This window comes from Mandrillus leucophaeus, unplaced genomic scaffold, assembly GCF_000951045.1.
Source record: "Mandrillus leucophaeus isolate KB7577 unplaced genomic scaffold, Mleu.le_1.0 Scaffold24, whole genome shotgun sequence".
Lineage (NCBI taxonomy): Eukaryota > Metazoa > Chordata > Mammalia > Primates > Cercopithecidae > Mandrillus > Mandrillus leucophaeus.
This window is the reverse complement of record NW_012102476.1, coordinates 559,123-560,655: the sequence shown is the minus strand read 5'-3', so window position 1 is coordinate 560,655 and position 1,533 is coordinate 559,123. Positions and strand designations below refer to the sequence as shown.

General features: G+C 55.8%; 1 protein-coding gene across 2 annotated transcripts in view; it reads right to left on the bottom strand.

Moving 5' to 3' along the window:
- The window catches only part of IL21R (interleukin 21 receptor), a 64,675-nt gene that overhangs the window by 11,987 nt on the left and 51,155 nt on the right, over positions 1-1,533 (bottom strand). For both annotated transcript variants that reach the window (XM_011982334.1, XM_011982335.1), the window contains exon 4: positions 733-932. In XM_011982334.1, the coding sequence (XP_011837724.1) occupies positions 733-932 (200 nt within the window). The remainder of the gene's footprint in view (positions 1-732; positions 933-1,533) is intronic.

Here is a 1,533-nt window from a genome sequence, read left to right as displayed (position 1 = left end):
TGAACTCACAGATAAAACTGCTCCCACCCACCAGGCCCCCCTGCCCCTGGGACGTCCCTCTACCTCTAGCCTGGAGGGAAATTCCAGGCCTCCCTGGAGCTTATGAAGGGGAAAAAACCCAGGAGGGTTTTTTCCTGTGACTCAGTGTCCTCCATTCACCTCATTATGGAGTCGGGATCCCAGAGGGTCAGGGTAAAAAAGACATTTGCTCTACAAACAGGGAGGCTGTCCCAGAGGTAGGTGTGCCTCATCCATGGTCACACAGATGGGCAGAGCTGAGCCGGAACACGAACCCGGAAGTCCCGGGTCCCAGCCTAGCTCCTTCCATACCTCTCAAACCTAGTATCAACCTTTCACACATTAGTAAAAAATAGCGCAACTCAAAATAGAACTCTAAGGTGTGGTGAGGACATAGGCCAGGTCAGATCTGGTGGAAGGAGGAGAGCTGGCCCAGAGGGCAGGGAGTAGGGGGCCCAGCCCCTACCTATAATCCCGGCACTTTGGGAGGCCAAGGCGGGTGGATCACTTGAGCCCAGGAATTCGAGACTGGCCTGGGCAACATGGCAAGACCCCCGTCCCTACTAAAAAAATTATCTGGGCGTAGTGGTGTACACCTGTTGTCCCAGCTACACAGGAGGCTGAGGTGGGAGGATCACCTGAGCCTGAAGAGATCGGGGCTGCGGTAAGCTAAGACTGAGCACCACCCTAAGCCCGGGGTCCCAGGATACTCACTGCTGTCAGCCAGGAGAAAGCTGCCACACTCCTGGGTGTAGTTGCCAGAGTGGTCTGTGACGTTGACACTGAAAATGTCGTCGGCCATGAAGTGGAATACGTCCATGTGACAGGTGTAGGTGGCGTGCGTGGCATTGTGGGCCGACCTGTGGAGGCTGCAGGAGGTGGCCTCGTCTTTCAGCTCTTCATACTGGTCTTGCCTTCAAGGACAAAGCAGCCGGTCATGGCTGGAAGCCAGGGGCAGGGTGGATGGTGGCGGGCTCCGTGCTCAGGGCCAGGGCAGAAACCCAGACTCTCAGGGCTGGGAGGGATTTGAGGCAGGGCTCGGGGGGTGGTCACCTGGTCCAACCAACCTTTTTTCCAGGGAAGGTGTCACCTCCCCTGCAGCATTCCCCAGTGAACTGTATCCGGACTCAGCTTGCACACCTCCCGGAGACCAGGAACTCACTACCTCATTTAGGGTAGCAGCTCTCAATTTTGGAAATTTGGGCCATTCTTGCTTGGACCAAGCCTAAATCTGTCCCTGTCGGTCCAGACAACCAGATGACTGTCCTACAGGAAGGGCACTAGGTATTTTGGGTTTCCTTCTCTCCTCTCTGTCCAACATCCACTTTTTTGAGACAGGGTCTCACTCTGTCCCCCAGGCTGGAGTGTAGTAGTGTGATCACGGCTCACTGCAGCCTCGACCTTCCTAGGCTCAGCTGATCCTCCCACCTCAGCCTCCTGAGTAGCTGGGACTACATGCACGCACCACCATGCCCAGCTAACTTTTGGTACTTTTTGTAGAGATGGGGTCCCACC